Raw genomic sequence first — 12,662 nt, forward strand, 5'->3', positions numbered from 1 at the left:
ATGGAGGTTGGTCCTTTTTATTAAGTGTTGTGTGTTTTAATGTGTCCAAGTTTACATTATTAATAACAGTTTCCGCTCAGTCATCCAAGTTTTTCTTACTTCACCACTTTCACTACTGTACCTGCTTACTTTCTGGAATTCTTTCATAGTACTGTATGCACTACTTCATGCTACTTTGACAAACCACTTCCATGGCTACTATTAAAGGGAATATGTTTGAATAATAAATCGTAACTTAAATCCAAGATGTTTTTTTTTTCCCTCACTCGTTTTAAGCATTTTTGTTCCATTTCACGATTAAAACAGATAATCCATAATGGAAAGAACGTTCTGCCCTTCTTCATTATCACATTAAGTTGTTTATATATATGCTGTGAAATCGTCGGTGACAGAACAGCCTTGTGAGATGGAAAACTTCAACGGAAAAATACGTGAACAGTGCTACAGTTGTGCTATTAAAGCGACACGAGGGTCGTAAAACAAAAAAGCAAAACAAAGCTGAAGTGAGGGTGCTGTCAGTGACTTTCTAGGCTCACTGATGGATATTTCTGCAGCTCGGTAACAGTGGAAATATGTGACCGGTGTGTAAGTTTGAGTACTGTGTGTGCTGAAGCTATTTTAGTCCTCATTATGTTTCGGGGTCAGCGGGGTTTAGGTCCATGTGCAGCTGCACTGTACTAATGTTGAACACTTTTCAGGAGAGAAACAACCAACATAATATCTCTTCAAACTGTTCTGGTAGTGTCCGTGTTATTTTTATTTTTCAACACAACAGTTTGGATGTTTTTAGGAATCTCATTTGAAGAAATAACCTTTCATAAAACTCAAACACTGTCTATGATGAAAAACAGTGAAAAAGGGGAGTGTGATAATTGTTCTATTGTTCGAACTCGTTGCTAAATAAATGTATCATTAAATAAATAAGTATTCCAATGAATGAATTATTATTTGTAATTTAAACAGTTTAAGCATTAGATGTGAGTTTAATTGATGGATATTAGCATTAATTATTCGACACAGCTCTGATATTACTTCTCATGGCTACAACCTTCTATTTAGCCTGTATTTTAACTAGTGGATGTCTCAAAATTATTGTTTTTAGTGATTTAAAATGTGATGTTCTGTGCTTTTTCAAGGAAAAAGAAAACATCAGAGGAAAATCATAACATACAGCTTATATTACTTTAATTCTACAAAATAATACTTTCAAAAACAGACTTAATCAGTGTTTGTTTATTTAAATGTAATAACGTTTTATGTCTTTGACCTTATTTAAACCTGTCTCGCCATGCTGCAGGCGGCAAATGTGCCTCTGTCTGCTCCTCCTGCTTCTTATTCGTTGAATGAGACCGGCCAAATATTTCCACCAATGAGAGCACGGGTTTTTACAAACAAGCTCTGTGATTGGTTAGAGGTGTCAGAAGGCGGGATCTTTCAACCCAAGTCACAGTGGAAGCTTCAACCTACATCTGTCAAGCCGCCGAAAGTAGACCGAAGAAGAAGAAACGCAAAGGGATTATGCTTTCAAAATAAAAGCATGCGATTGATCAGGATGTCATTCTAAGATAATGTGTGTTTATTTTGATGGCTGTTTTCATGGATATGTATTTATGATTTCCATATTTGTATTTTGAATTCATAAAAACTAAGTTAAACATATGTTTACCCAATTTGAAATTTAAGTGGAATTTATTTAGAAAATGATGACCGGATAACCACCATTTTACTTTATGCTGCTTTCCATTACCGCTAACACAGCTTGCCAACGGGCGCTGGGCGAGACAGAATGCGACTTTCGGTGAAAGTATGGCATCGAAACCCGTGAATACCTGTGCCATTTATGTGTTTAACCGGTTGTCGTTTGGCTGCAGCTTTAGAGTTCTTCATTAGTGATATTAAAGTGCCGGACAATGCTAGCTAGTTAGCCCGGCGTTATTGCTAGCTGGCTAAGGAAGTTAGCCAGTTAGCTAGCAAGCCGCGTCAGCTTGCCGGAGGCTGATATCTTGTTTCGCGCATTTAGAGCCTGTTCGCCGACCTCTGGTACAGTTAAACCAGCACCGAAACGAAAACACTAGATTGTGGCTCCACCAATGTCGAATATAAAAGACTGAAACTTCTTTACACCGCTTTTAAAATGAGGATTCAACAGTGTTTCTCCTGACCGGCTGGATTTCTACAAACGCTGCTCTTTTGTTTTGACAAAGGAAGACGACCTGAGTTTCTTTCTTTTTTCTTCTTCTCTGATTTCTTTACACCACTTCACATCTGATCGTAGGTCAGCTACTTAGCCATTTTTTTCGGACATGGCTCCACAGAAGCACAGCTCTTCAGGTGGAAGCCACCCGGTGGGTTTTGGTTCTGGAGGAAAAGCCAACGGCTTGTACCAGTCGTCCTCCTCTGCGATGGCTGCAGCCAAGAAAGCCCAACCTGCAGCTCATTCAAGCCGACCACGAGTTGTTCCTGCAGGCCTTCGAGAGTGAGTTGCTGCTGTCATCAAGTTTCATATTTATAGATATCAGTGTTGAACTTAAATTGAAGGTCACAGGAAGCTTTACAGAGTCCATCAGAGTGGCGAGGGATAGATTATTTTGCAGCTGTAGAGCTGACCTTCACACTTAAAATGATCATCGACTGACAGTATTTTACAGTTTGATTTCAGCCATGATCAGTTTGTCTTTTCCACTTATTACACCTGTTGAAGTGTTTTACCCTTTTATATTTTTGACTTCACACGTTATAAGCTGCATGTTGTCTGGTTATTTCAGTTAAATCTAAGTGAAGATAAAATCAGAAAGTAATTACACACAGACATGCATGTATCTGTTCAGCCGCATGTTTAACAGTCTCCCAAACAATGCTGCAGTAAAGGATTGTTTTCCGTTAATCTGTTAATCAGATCTTTATAAATATGGGCTGAGCAAGTTGCTTGAGCAGAACTTTATGCCTCATAATGTCTTGTTTTGTTTGACAGTCAAATGAAATATGATAAGAAGATTAATGTAGCAACAAACTTCTCATTCATTAGATGAATGACTGTTTCGGCGATAAGCATATTGAATTATCATGCTTTTGGTTTGGCTTGATGCTTGTTAAAGATCCAAACTTCCCATTTAAATTATGGATGATTCATAAAGTAATGTGCTGATGGTGTTTATTTGCAGAACCGACCCAAATCTACAGGTTCCTCCGCACCAGAACTTGATCGCTGTGAGTTACCTTGATTTTTTAAGGGGGATAAGAGCCAATATTTCTTGTACCTCCTGGCACAATGAAGTAGATTTCTAACACCATTTTTTTTAATCTGTCCCTTTTTATATTCCAGCCTATATTCTTGCACAGGACACTCACCTACATGTCCCACAGAAACTCAAGGAGTAACTCCAAAAGGTAAAATAAAATAATCAAATCATGATGGATTTCTCAGGCTGTTGTGCTGCAGAAAATCTAATTGGTATAGAAGTCCGTTGTCTTTTGTGGTGAAGTTTCTCTCTGTTTCTCATTACTATATGTTGGATGGAAACCTGGTGTGAAGTATTCCATCTTTTAAAAATCAGGTCAGAGTGTTATCTGAAGCTAACCGACGTGTAGGCTGCTGTAGGTGGGGGCTCAGTTAAAGCTGAGATAGAAGAGACTTTTTTCGGTTGGGCTGCTTTGCATACAGACGCGGCACGTATTCACATGTGGCTTCTTGTGGTTCAGTCTACTCTGAAGGGGTGTGTTGAAATACGGAGAGCATTGTCTGTGTTATCACGTGGATGTGATGTTGAAGGAAAGAGCTCGGGCACAAATCTGTTTGTACCAAGTAGCTGGAAGATGAATATTTGCTGATAATTTAAAGTTTTCCATTAGCAAGAAACTGTGACTGAAATGGTTGATTGTTTTATGCAGGTTTTTAAAGGCATTGTTCTTGCACAGCTGTTTTAATAATAACTTTTGTAGAAATACTCATTAAATGTCAGAAAAGTAAAGTATTGAAATAGTATTATCTGGGTATTGGTGCCATTGAGTCATTATTTCAGTATTTAACTGTAGTAATCTGTGAAAAGGTTTTATGTAGTGTTCATGCCATATTTTAAAGATTAGATTACAACAAATTATACTAAAACTAATTATTTTTGATCCATCATTTTTAACTTAAAATAAAAAGAAGGATGAAGAAGATATAAGGGCTGTGAGTAGTGATTCTTTTCATTGTGAATTATTCTGTGATTGTTTTTCTCCATCAGTCGATTCTTTGATCTATTAAATGTCAGAAATGAGTGAAATTGTTCCTTTCTTGTCCACATTCCAAATATATTCAGGTAACTGTTCTACAGGAGGAGAGAAACTAGAAAATATTCACATTTAATAAGCTGTAATCAGACAATTTGTTTTTTAAATGTTTGTCTTGGTAATTACTCAAACTGATTGATTAATTATTAAAATAGTTGTTGAATAATTTAGTTGTAATTAATTGATTTATACTTGCAGCTAAAGATGTAGCGTTATCATTATCAGAGTTAAACTTTCTTGAGATCGAGTTTAGTAGTTTTTGTCAGTCCTTATTTGGTCGTGCACTCATGAGACTGGAGGGACAATACTTTCTGTTCTTCGGCTGGTTGAAAAGTAAAGATGGCAGCCGTCATGTTCAGCGTTATTCCTGATTTGAAGTGGAGGCAGTGAACCAGGCCACTCGTCTGCTGCCGCTTGGCTCACTTTCACTTTTTGCTGCGCTCGTGCATGCTTCAGTCACATGAAACGCTGCTTGTGATTTGAGATGAATAAGATCTAATCATTGCACAGTAACTTTGCACATAACATGACTGACTGACAGAGAAACAGAAGGGCCAGGGATTTCATAAATTAAACACTGTTATTGTTCTTTACTTACTGTATCAGAAACTAAAAGTCAAACTGGTTTATTGTTCATGTAAAGGTGGTAAAGTGGTTCTGCCTCTTAGAAAGGGCTGTTTTCAAAATGGCTGCATATCTTCTCCTACCTGCGCTCGATCTGAAGTCTTCTTCATGTTTTATGTATCTAACTATGACCCAATTAAAGTGAAAGGCAGCCAGCTGGCAGCGTGTCCAGCTGCAGTTATTTCCTCCTGGAGAACAGTAAAACAATGGCATTCACATTACACACTAAATGTTTTTGCAGGAGCCAACGTCGCGGTGCTTTGGATTCAGAGTAAATGTCAGTCTAAAGATGTATGGGGGGTTCTTGAGGCTTTGTACAGCCTCACAGGTGTTTTCAGTTACTTTGGCTCATTAGACCTCGACTCAGGTTGGACAGAACCGGGAATTATGTGAGGTCACTAAACTGCTCTCGAAACCCCCGTCGACACGCTGCCGATTTGAGCCAGGTGGGCATGTTTCCCATTTAGCTTCAGTGCAGCTCAAAAAAGAACAGCCCTCCTTTACGAGTTCAGACTATGTATGAAGGGTTTGTTTTTTTCATGGAGAATAAAACGCTGTCCTGTAGTTGAACCAGACTGATGACTGAAAGGGAAGAAAGAGGTAAAGTTCCCTCTGAGCAACAGTTTGATAAGAATAGAAGTGTCAAGTATTCAAGGGCACGAGAATGTCTGTAACAAGCTGTTTTAGCAGAGTTCTTCTTAAAGCTTGAAACTAGAAGCAGAAGTTTGGTCTTGGGTGAGCACTACTGGAACTGGATCCCAACATGTCAGCTGAATATACTGTGAACTGACAAATCACAGTTTACACCAGTTCAGTCTGAACACTGCGTAGCTGGCAGGAGCGTTGCTGCAGTGATGACTTAATCGTAACGTCCCCTGTCCAATTTAAGTTTGATTTAAAAAGGCAAAAGGATGGTGAACACGGGGGAAGAAATGTAATCTGTATGCCAGCCACCGTGTAACAGCGGGAACATGACTGCCGTGGCGAGGCTCGACTGCAGATGGTTCAATAATAACTTGTCGATAGGTTCCAGCAGTATTCTGTTGTTTAACACTGTGAGAGGCATCAACGAAATGGGAGTTTGAATCATTAAATTCTTCTTCTTTTGGGGACAAAACAGTTATATATGTACGTAATACATTTGGTGTGAAGAAAATCATTAATATAACAGATGGTTCCAAACAAAATGTCATGTATACTTTTCTGACTAAAGTAAAATGCCACACAACATCTCAGCCTTCACAGACCATGTTGTTATGTTTTAGAGGTCTAATGATGGCCTTAACTTTTGTTTTCTGTTAAAACAAGATCATCCAAATTCCAGTCTGAACAGTTTAGTCTAAAGAATTAAAGAAACTCATGTTGTGTGAAGTATCTGCTTTAAATCAGCAGGATTATAATATAATACACTTTGTTTTGTAGTTTTAGCAGATGATAGTCAGCAGACTGGATCTATCTTTGGAAGAATTTAATCTGACTCTGATCAGAAAGTCTCCCTCTGTCTGTGTCGTGATCTGTTGTTGTGCCTGTGGGTTGGTGTTGATGGTGGTGTTTTGTTGCTAACCTCCTGCTGTGTGTCTGCATGTGCAGGAAAAGCTCCAAGGTCGACAATCTGTTGTTCAAAGTGGAAAAGATGAGAGGCGAACAGGAGACTCACAGGTGAATACCGTTTCCACACAGATTTGTTGCTGCACTTTCCAAAACAACTGAAGTCACTGGGGACAAAAAAAACATAAAACGGCTCCATGCAGCTCTGTGATCCAAATCTCCACAAGCCCCAACATCCCACACTGATTTGATAAGATGTTGTTTACACCGTGTGCTTGAGTTTGTGCACCTACTTCACTTCAATCCTTTTAGCACAGCAAAGGTGTAAATAATAACATCTTTTCTTTCTGTTTGTTTTCCACAGTTTGGCCTCCAACCTGCAGCTCACCTTTACTGGCTTCTTTCATAAAGCTGGTAAGTTCGTCCGTCTCGTCAGCCGTACTTTTATCCATACACAGTTCTTCTGCTGTTACTGGAAGAGATTTTTACCTGGTTTGTGTCGTCGTGATTTCAGGGAAGCCGTCTCAGGACTGTGAGAACGAGCAGAACTCGGTGTCTCTGGAGGTGCTGCTGGTCAAAGTCTGTCACAAGAAGAGGAAGGTGTGTGAGATGATCAGGCGGTACTTCATCACTGCAGATTTAAAACATTTTTTAAAAGAGCTTCTGCACTAAATTGATCTAAGCGGCTGTCATTCTGTGCAGGATGTGAGCTGTCCGGTGAAGCAGGTCCCCACAGGGAAGAAGCAGGTTCCTCTGAACCCAGACACGGGTGCTGGAGTCCAGGCCAAGCCGGGCTCCGTCCCCTCCCTGCTGGTCCCCAGCAGCGAGTTCGAACCCAGCAACTCTCACATGGTCAAGTCTTACTCACTGCTGTTCAGAGTGTCGAGGCCCGGATACCCCCGAACACAGATCAACGGCCTGACCAACGGAGAGAATCACCACAGCAGAGGTGGTTTTTTAAACGATTGTAAACGAACATGGGTCTTATTTTAATAGTTTTTGATGAAATTCTTTCTTTTAAGATTGTGTTCTTCTTGATAATGTGAAGCGTTTTGCTTGTTGTGGTCACTGATCAGGATGTTCAGACCAGTCTGAAGCCTCCTCCTCCTCAGCGCTGTGTGGTAGAGCAGGGTGACATGTTACTTTGTCATGTGTTGCAGATTTTACAGAGGAAGTGGTAAACAGGAAGAGGAGGAGCACCTCTATCAGGGAGGAGGGAGAAACCACATTTGTGGCTCAGATGACAGTCTTTGATAAAAACAGGTGAAGTTCACACCATTTCACACTCAAACTGTCGCCTCCTGACACACAGGAAAACGTCTCGTTATAATCTCTGCTGTGTGCTTGTGTGCAGACGTCTGCAGCTGCTGGACGGGGAGTATGAGGTGTCTATGCAAGAGATGGAGGAGTGTCCCGTTAATAAGAAGAGGGCGACCTGGGAGACAATCCTGGACGGAAAGGTGTGTGAGAGAGAAGCTAAACAGCTCCACATCAAGTAGAAACTGTTTAGAAATGTAGACAGAAGCGAGCAGGGAGATGAATCCTCTTTTCATGCTTCAGAGGAGTTTTGTTTCCTCAGAAATGTACTGAATGAACTCAGTCATCAGGGTCAAGATACACGTAAAAACAGAAGTCATCAGAAAAGCCACGAATGACGGCACAACAAAGATGTGAACAGACGTAAACAAATTTGATTAAACCTAACCTCCAGTGGTGCTGTTCTGTAGGGACCTGCAGCATAACATGTGTTTTACAACCTCATTTATGTTTATGCCTGCACTTATCTGTTATTGCATTATAGTATTTATGTGGCAGCATTTATGTCCAAGATAAACAAAGTAATCATGGGTCTTTAAAAACAGAACGAACTGCCCTCAATCACACTGAATGTGGGTGAAACTTGCTTCCTCTCCAGCCTCTATAACTGAAGGGATTGTGTTTGTTTGTCATGTTGATGATAAATGAGTTTAAGCGGCTCTAATGAGACGTTCTGCTCTCTTTTTGTAGTGTTTGCCTCCGTTTGAGACTTTCTCTCAGGGCCCCACCCTTCAGTTCACCCTGCGCTGGACCACCGACTCGTCCGATCGCTCCACTGCACCTGTGGCCAAACCTCTGGCCACCCGCAACTCTGAGACCAACCAGGAGCCCAGACCCAGCACCCTGAGAGCCACGCACACGCTGGGTGAGCAGCAGGCGACAGCAGCACACACTCGGCATGTTTGATCAATCAGTCAGTGGTGAAACAGTTTCTGATGGTGTTTTTCTCGTCCGTGCTGCAGCTGTTAAAGAATCCATAAGTAATGAGATGCAAACCAGAAGAGAACAAATCTCAGCTGAGCCGCGACAGAAGCTACGGATCTTCTACCAGGTGAGTCTCACCTGATACTGCTTCAGTCTGTTATCTCTGCAGGGGTCAAACCCAACGCGTGATCCTGTTTCTGTCTGTGCTGTTTGGGCTCATTAACGCTCGCTCTCCCCTGTACTTCCGTCCAGTTCCAGTACAACAACAACACGCGGCAGCAGACGGAGGCCAGAGACGACCTCCACTGTCCCTGGTGTACGCTGAACTGCAGGAAGCTCTACAGTCTGATCAAACACCTCAAACTGTCTCACTCCCGCTTCATCTTCAACTACGTGGTGAGAGTACAAACTGCTTTACATGAATACAAAACTAGAAAATAATTCTATGACAAACAGCACAGCATTAATAACAATGCAATAATAACTCCTGTGATGCTCGGCAGCCTCATCCTAAAGGAGCAAAGATCGAGGTCTCCATCAACGACAGTTACGATGGTTCGTATGCTGGAAACCCGCAGGACATCCACAACCAGCCGGGCTTCGCCTTCAGCAGGAACGGCCCGGTCAAGAGGACCGCCGTCACACACGTTCTCACCTGCAGGTACTCCTGATGATTAGACTGAAATATTTGCAAAAGTGCCAATAATTCCTGTTCCTGGATATCTTCTTCATAAAGATAAATGTGTCTTGTCTCTCTGCCCACTCTTTCTGTCCAGACCCAAGAGGACGAAGGCGAGTCTGTCTGAGTTTCTGGAGTCTGAGGACGGCGATCGGGAGCAGCAGAGGACGTACATCAGCGGACACAACCGCCTTTACTTCCACAGCGACAGCTGCGTGCCGCTGCGGCCGCAGGAGATGGAGGTGGACAGCGAGGATGAGAGGGACCCAGACTGGCTCAAAGAGAAGACCGCCAAGGTGGGTTAACAGCGGGATGAATAAATGATCGTGTCAGGATGAATTTTCTGCTTTTCTCTGACTGTTTGCTCAGACATAAGAAGCGATTAGTTTCTGTCTAAAGTCTGATTTCTCTGCTCTCACTGCAGCAAATTGAGGATTTCACCGACGTCAACGAGGGCGAGAAGGAGATCATGAAGCTGTGGAACCTCCACGTCATGAAACGCGGGTGTGTATGAAGCAGGGATGGTTTATCAGGTCTGATTTAGTTTGCCTAAACTTTGGGGAAGTGAAAGTGAAGACTAAAGTAACTCAAAGATGATTGACAAGGCAGAAACTCTACAGTTTGTAGCTGAAAGAAAATGTGTTTTAATTCACGCCGACTCTTCTCTCCTCCGTCCAGCTTCATCGCAGACAACCAGATGAACGTGGCCTGCCTGCTGTTTGCCGAACACAACGCCGCCCACATCGTCAAACACAACCTCTTCCGCAACTTCCTGCTGCACCTGATCAGCATGCACGACTTCAACCTGATCACCACTCAGACCATCGACCAGGCCATGGCCCGACTCCGCCTCACGCAGAGCCAGACCAATCAGAGAGACAGAGAGGAGGATGAGGAAGAGGAAGAAGAGGAGGAGGAGGACTGGGAGACGGCCGTGGAGTCCCAGCCGGAGCCGGATCCAGATCCTGATCTCGATCCGTCTGAGTATAAACCCTGTAGTGACGAGACTAGCAGCGGCGCTCAGGAGAACGGGAACCAGCAGCAGCAGCAGCAGCAGCAGCAGGAGCAGAAACTCTCCAACAATGGATCCGTTTTAAACTGACTGTCAATCAGCAAAGATCCACAAACTGGACGAGTGGTTTCAACAAAGCAAACAGGTGCTCAAACACACAGGTTACTGCAGGGATTATGTTTTCACAAACAAAATGAAGAGATTCCTCAGAGGCGTTCATCATTTCATTACTTTGAACAGTGAGAACTTGAAGCTGGTAATCATCGTTATTGTCTTGTTATTCTGTGTCATGTGACCCGACAACGCTGTAGATGTAACAGGGTTCTGGTTCTGGTCAGTCACCCGCCCTCGTCCCATCATGTTCAACCCCAAACTTTTATTAACTAAACTATGGAGCGAGCACAAAAGTAATTCAGTTCATGTTGTAGACCTCAGCTGTGACATTTCAGCTGACACTTCTTGGAGAAATTCACCAGACTCCCTTAACAGAACGCTCAATTTAGTGAGTTGTTGAGTTCTTAGAAACTATATAAACTTTGTACAACACCGTCTCTGACTAATTCTCAACTATTTGGGCTTTCTCATAAATTCGGCAAACGTTCTACATGAAGTTCTTTATTTCTCTGTGTAAAAAAACAAACATTGTTTGTCCCGGTGGTTTGCATGGAAGGAAGTGAGATCTGATCGTTTTGTGCTCGCTCTGCAGTTCAGTTAACAAACTGTGATCGTGTCTTCTGTCTTCCTCCGTGTGAAGAGCCAATCAGTGACCTTCCACACGAGTCTGATAAGGTCTGAACTGAAGCTGCTGCAGCTTCACACTCTCACTCACTCCATCTGATCACCAGTATATAATGATATTTATTATATTATTCATTTTTGTAAGGACTTGAGTCCTTCGAGGGCTCATGTCACATGTTTACACTCGCAGACAAATCAGGAGGATTCACCCGGGACACTCTCTGTGCCTCCACACTCACTTCCAGTGCAGTTTCTACTGCTGGTGCTACGTCTTTTTACTCCTCAGAAACACTCGGTGATCATCCGGATGCATCTCGGCTCCTTCCTTTCCTTCCTTACAGCGACCTCTACTGCCAGCGCTCACAAACGCCTTCACAAGATGTGGTGTTGGTTCTTTAAACAGACTCATTATATTCCTCCTCCTCCTTTTTGAAATCCACGATTCAAGGCAGAGCAGAAGCGGTGTGTCCTCTGAGTTCAGTCCGAGCCGGTCGTTTGTCTGATTTGGGCAGAAGATGCAGGTTCGTCCCTCACAAAGCCTCCTTTAAACTCAAACCGTTACAGAACTGTTGCGTCAGGTGCTCGTTCCAGTTTGTGAATTTGCTGCTTTTGTGTCTCTTTTATGAGCTGAATCCTCTCAGTCTGACACGAGAGCTCCGGTAACTGCTCGTCTGCATTATCCCCAATTTATCAACTTAAATCATTAATTGACTAAATGATAATTAAATCATCAACTAGACTGAAGTGTCATATTCCAGCTGGTTTAGTCTATTTTTTTTCCCCTGTGGCTGCACCTGCCGTTATGTACATAAGACTGAATATATGTGTAATAAATTAGCGTTGGAGTTCTGATTGTTTGGAAACCTGACAGCCGCCCGGCAGGTTTAGTAGTTTCTTAGTTTACAGACCAAAGGGGGATACAGTTTCTGCAGATTTCTCCGCTCTTGTTTCTCGTCTCCTGTGAAAACTTCTTGTTTTAAAAATGGAAAAAAAAGAACAAAAACCTGAAAATCACTGCCTCGAAATGAAGAAAACAAAACAAATGTTCAGAGGTTTGATGACATTTATTCAGATTTGCTTGTGACTCAGCTCTTGAAAAGCTTTACATCAGTCAGAAGTGTGATGCTGATCCAAACCCAGCACGCACAGTTCTGGTTTCTGAGAGTCCACTGCAGGTTTTTCTCGTCTTCTTTGTTCATTCACACGAGACCAGCAGCATTTTGCACAGGATGGGAGGAGCCATGTCAAGAAAACAAGACTTTTTCTTCAATGTATGTTAACAAACCAGCGTAACGTTGTGAACATTTATGTGGAGTCAAAATGGTTTTCTATTAAAAGAACAATTTTGTACTATTAAACAGGATGTGGTCTGTTGCTTTCACTCAAATTACATCTGATCCCACGTCAGTGACTCACAAACGACAATATGCGAGAAGATTTGTAATATCACGACCAGCTTTTTGTGTAAAATTGAGCTCATATTTTGAACATTTTTGGGGGGATAGAAAAAGAAAACCTCTCGTCTCGTCAGCCGGCAGTAGCTGACCT

General features: G+C 42.2%; 1 protein-coding gene across 1 annotated transcript; it reads left to right on the top strand.

Moving 5' to 3' along the window:
• The first annotated feature begins 2,303 nt into the window (after positions 1–2,303).
• Positions 2,304–12,472, top strand: LOC115575648 (polycomb protein suz12-B-like). The gene is made up of 16 exons (XM_030407864.1): positions 2,304–2,476; positions 3,162–3,207; positions 3,323–3,387; positions 6,487–6,555; positions 6,809–6,858; positions 6,959–7,044; positions 7,147–7,393; positions 7,605–7,707; positions 7,799–7,904; positions 8,452–8,626; positions 8,724–8,812; positions 8,938–9,081; positions 9,189–9,346; positions 9,462–9,660; positions 9,789–9,868; positions 10,043–12,472. The coding sequence occupies exons 1-16, from the start codon at positions 2,304–2,306 to the stop codon at positions 10,464–10,466; spliced, it is 2,214 nt and encodes a 737-aa protein (XP_030263724.1). The 3' UTR covers positions 10,467–12,472.
• The last annotated feature ends 190 nt before the right edge of the window (positions 12,473–12,662 follow it).

Source organism: Sparus aurata, chromosome 23 (assembly GCF_900880675.1).
Source record: "Sparus aurata chromosome 23, fSpaAur1.1, whole genome shotgun sequence".
NCBI classification, from domain to species: domain Eukaryota; kingdom Metazoa; phylum Chordata; class Actinopteri; order Spariformes; family Sparidae; genus Sparus; species Sparus aurata.

Coding starts and splice junctions, on each gene's coding strand:
- LOC115575648 (XM_030407864.1), top strand. CDS start 2,304: ATGGCTCCACAGAAGCACAGCTCTTCAGGTGGAAGCCACCCGGTGGGT. Junction 7,394..7,604: donor AGAGAATCACCACAGCAGAG/GTGGTTTTTTAA, acceptor CATGTGTTGCAG/ATTTTACAGAGGAAGTGGTA. Junction 7,708..7,798: donor ACAGTCTTTGATAAAAACAG/GTGAAGTTCACA, acceptor GCTTGTGTGCAG/ACGTCTGCAGCTGCTGGACG.